A 3,989-nucleotide genomic window follows, 5' to 3' on the forward strand; every position below is an offset into this window, starting at 1 on the left:
CCTAATATATATATATATATATATATATATATATATATTGTATAAGCTAAGTATATTGTGTGTTCCACTGTAAGAGGAGCCTAGGCTTTCAGATTTTGATTGTAGCAGTTGTGAAAATTAAGATAAAGCTTCTGAATTTGTTCTGGCTTATAATCCCGACTTTTGTAATATTGAAAGGCCAATACTCTTGTACTCTTCAAAAAGTCTCTCAAAACTAACTCTGATTGTATGTGAAGCGTCTTTGAGCACTAGAACAAGCCCTATACAAATCCCATCTATTATTATTATACAGATCCACATCTCTCCTCAGGGTGGACATTGCTGGCACACTCAGCTGAATGGTTTTGTTTTTATATTGCATTATTACTTGTATACACTTTAATAAACTCATGTGTGGTCAGAGAAAGTCATTCAATAACTTTATTCATGCTCAATGGAACATTTCAAGTTGCATTTCAAAATATGTGCTAATACATTTTGATGAGATGGCTAACGTGTCTGGATTTCAGATCTTATTGCTTTGCTCCTTAACAATATGTGGAAGAAACATTCCTTAATTTGTTCATTTTTTTAACAGCAGATTCTTATCTTCTCTATTTGGGACACATTACATGTTAGAGAATACGAAGGTGAACATATTGTCAACATATTGGGAACATAGTTGATATGAAGCTGCTCTGTGTGTGTTCACAGCGAGGAGCTTCATTCAGCTTTAACTTCAGTTTCACTCCTAACGTCCGGACTGATGGACCTTTCAGGGTTCTCCTAAAATCACTGAGGCTGATATGAGAAGTGAAAAGCAAGAGAAGAAACAGAAAGAGAGAGCAGCATCAAGCTCAGCACATGTACAGCTGCACGTTTCATTTCATTCCTCTGCACACAGTGAACTAGAAACGTCATTAGAGTTAATACTGCTGAAGTCAGGGTCCTTTCATTCTCTGTCTCTGCAATCTCTTGATGACCTACACTTCACCGTACAACAGGCGCTTACATATGATGCGGATTTTAGACATCTTCAGCCCGTACAGGACTGGGGTAAAGAGAGGCTGGCATGTTAGAAAGTACAGGGATAATAAAATGCGCATATATTCGGAACATATTCTCATAGCAAATCTGCTTCTGTAATATCTCGAAGCAAGACTCCAAAGAAGCATTTAGCAGGGAAGCGAGGTGAGGTGTGCAGGTACTGAGAGCTTTCTGTCTGGTCTGTTTGGAGCCAGAGAAACACACTCTGAGGATCCTCATGTACGAGATCAAAGTGAGAGTAAACAGGGAAATGATTAAGAAAAAAGTTATAATAGTCCATATATATTATTGACTGTAGTGTCAGAGCAGGCCAGCTTAACAATGGAGTAGTTATCACAGTAAACTTTGTTAATGATGTTCCCACACAGCTGCAAAGACACACTCAGTGATATTAGAATCCAAATTGCAATGAAAGGAAATAACCATGTCATTGTTATAAGCATTGCAACCTTTTTAAACGTCATACGTGTGTTATATTGCAGAGGATAACAGATAGCAATATATCTGTCATAAGACATGACGGCTAAATTAATGAATTCCACAGAAACATATGTATGCAAAGAGAAAACCTGCAGGAAGCAGAGCGGAGCAGAGACAGTGTGGATGTCAGAGAGGACCTGAACCAGAAGGAATGGAAACAACCCTGTACTACCACACAGTTCATTTACAAACAGGCTGCACAGAAAAAGGTACATGGGTTCATGTAAGCTCCTGTTCACACAGATAACCACAATCAGCAACACGTTGGCACCTATAATACAAATATACAAAGCAAGAATGATCAGGAAATAAAGGTATTTCAAAACACCTGTGTCGAAGTAGGACCCCATAGTGAAATATGAAATGTGAGTAGAGTTCACCATGATCCTCCTGTGGGTCTTCAAGCATCACAACACGAGCAGTGCATTACCTGGATGTAGATGTCACTTTAAACATGGCAATAACAGTGAACACATGTTCTTCATCATGAGAACACATAAGACAGATGATCCAAACTGAGCGTCCTATATCAATGTGTATAATACAGAGATCCAGAGTGTGTGAGGTGCTGCTCTCCTCACTGAGCTGGAACTCTGAGTTGCTGCTTTTACCTTCTGTCTGCAGCTCACTGACGTCATCCTTCAGCGATCCTCCTTCTGTAACTCAGGGTTTCACCACCAGATGCAGACGTGCTCATTTCAATCCGTCAATCCACGTTATTTTAATGTCACCCAGCGACGTATAGGCCTGTCCTTAAAGAATGCAGACAATTCTCTGTTTGGTGCAGATGGCATCTTGTTTTCTATTCGTCTGCATCTTGGTTTATGCGTCGTCAGCATCTTTGTTTGTAGTCGTCACCATCTTGGTTTCTGTTAGATACAATAGATCAGGGGTATTCAACTCAAATTCAACGAGGTCCAGTTAGAGGAATGTCCCCCATGCAATGTTCCGGGAACAATCAAATGTCTAAGTTGCTTTATGAATTAGTTTGATATATATTGAAGTAGCTGTAGCTTTATCAACGTCTGCATCGTAATCAATATATTGATGTGTTGTACCTTTGCAATAATCTGTAGTGGCAGGGGTGTTCATGTGTGATTTCTGTTCCACCGTTGTGACGTTTGACCTTAAACAATTTTAACTACTGACCCCATTAGCACATGTTGAGGAGACAAGATGGTAACGACTAGAAACCAAGATGGTGACGACTACAAACAAAGATGCTGACGACCAGAAACCAAGATGGTGACGACTAGAAACCAAGATGGTGACGACTAGAAACCAAGATGGTGACGACTAGAAATCAAGATGTTTACGACTAGAAACCAAGATGCTGACGACCAGAAACCAAGATGGTGACGACTAGAAACCAAGATGGTGACGACTACAAACAAAGATGGTGACGACCAGAAACCAAGATGTTGACGACTAGAAACCAAGATGTTTACGACTAGAAACCAAGATGGTGACGACTACAAACCAAGATGTTGACGACTACAAACAAAGATGGTGATGACCAGAAACCAAGATGCTGACAAACAGAAACCAAGATGGTGACTGGAAAACAAGATGGTGACGACTACAAACCAAGATGATGACGACTGGAAAACAAGATGGTGATGACTAGAAACCAAGATTGTGACGACCAGAAACCAAGATGGTGACGATTACACTGTGGCAGTTGGACTTCCTGAGCAGCCAGGTCTCTCTCCTCACATGTGCAATGGGGTCAGTATTTTAAATGTTTTAGGTCAAACGTCACAACGGTGAACAGAAATCAACATGAACACCCTGCACTACAGATTATTGCAGGTACAACACATCATATATTGATTACATGCAGACGTTGATAAAGCTACAGCTACTTCAATATATATCACACTAATTCATAAAGCAACTTAGACATTTTGATGTTCCGGACCTTTGCATGGGGACATTTCCTCTAACTGGACCTCGTTGAATTTGAGTTGAATACCCCTGATCTATTGTATCTAACAGAAACCAAGATGGTGACGACTACAAACAAAGATGCTGACGACCAGAAACCAAGATGCAGACGAATAGAAAACAAGATGCCATCTGCACCAAACAGAGAATTGTCTGCATTCTTTAAGGACAGGCCTATACGTCGCTGGGTGACATTAAAATAACGTGGATTGACGGATTGAATGGAGCACGTCTGCATCTGGTGGTGAAACCCTGAGTTACAGAAGGAGGATCCCTGAAGGATGACATCAGTGAGCTGCAGACAGAAGGTAAAAGCAGCAGCTCAGAGTTTCAGCTCAGTGAGGAGAGCAGCACCTCACACACTCTGGATCTCTGTATTATACACATTGATATAGGACGCTCAGTTTGGATCATCTGTCTTATGTGTTCTCATGATGAGGAACATGTGTTCACTGTTATTGCCATGTTTAAAGTGACATCTCCATCCAGGTAATGCACTGCTCGTGTTGTGATGCTTGAAGAACCACAGGAGGATC

General features: G+C 40.6%; 1 protein-coding gene across 1 annotated transcript; it reads right to left on the reverse strand.

The window, feature by feature from the left end:
* Positions 1-1,319: 1,319 nt before the first annotated feature.
* Positions 1,320-1,856, reverse strand: LOC117441906 (olfactory receptor 5M5-like; the record flags this gene model as incomplete). Its single annotated transcript, XM_071202303.1, has 2 exons — positions 1,669-1,856; positions 1,320-1,407 (listed from the first exon to the last, which is right to left on the reverse strand). Coding segments are annotated over exons 1-2 (276 nt in total), but the record flags the coding sequence as incomplete, so codon positions are not given.
* Positions 1,857-3,989: the final 2,133 nt, after the last annotated feature.

The sequence above is a fragment of the Pseudochaenichthys georgianus genome, unplaced genomic scaffold, assembly GCF_902827115.2.
Source record: "Pseudochaenichthys georgianus unplaced genomic scaffold, fPseGeo1.2 scaffold_2138_arrow_ctg1, whole genome shotgun sequence".
In the NCBI taxonomy this organism is placed as follows: domain Eukaryota; kingdom Metazoa; phylum Chordata; class Actinopteri; order Perciformes; family Channichthyidae; genus Pseudochaenichthys; species Pseudochaenichthys georgianus.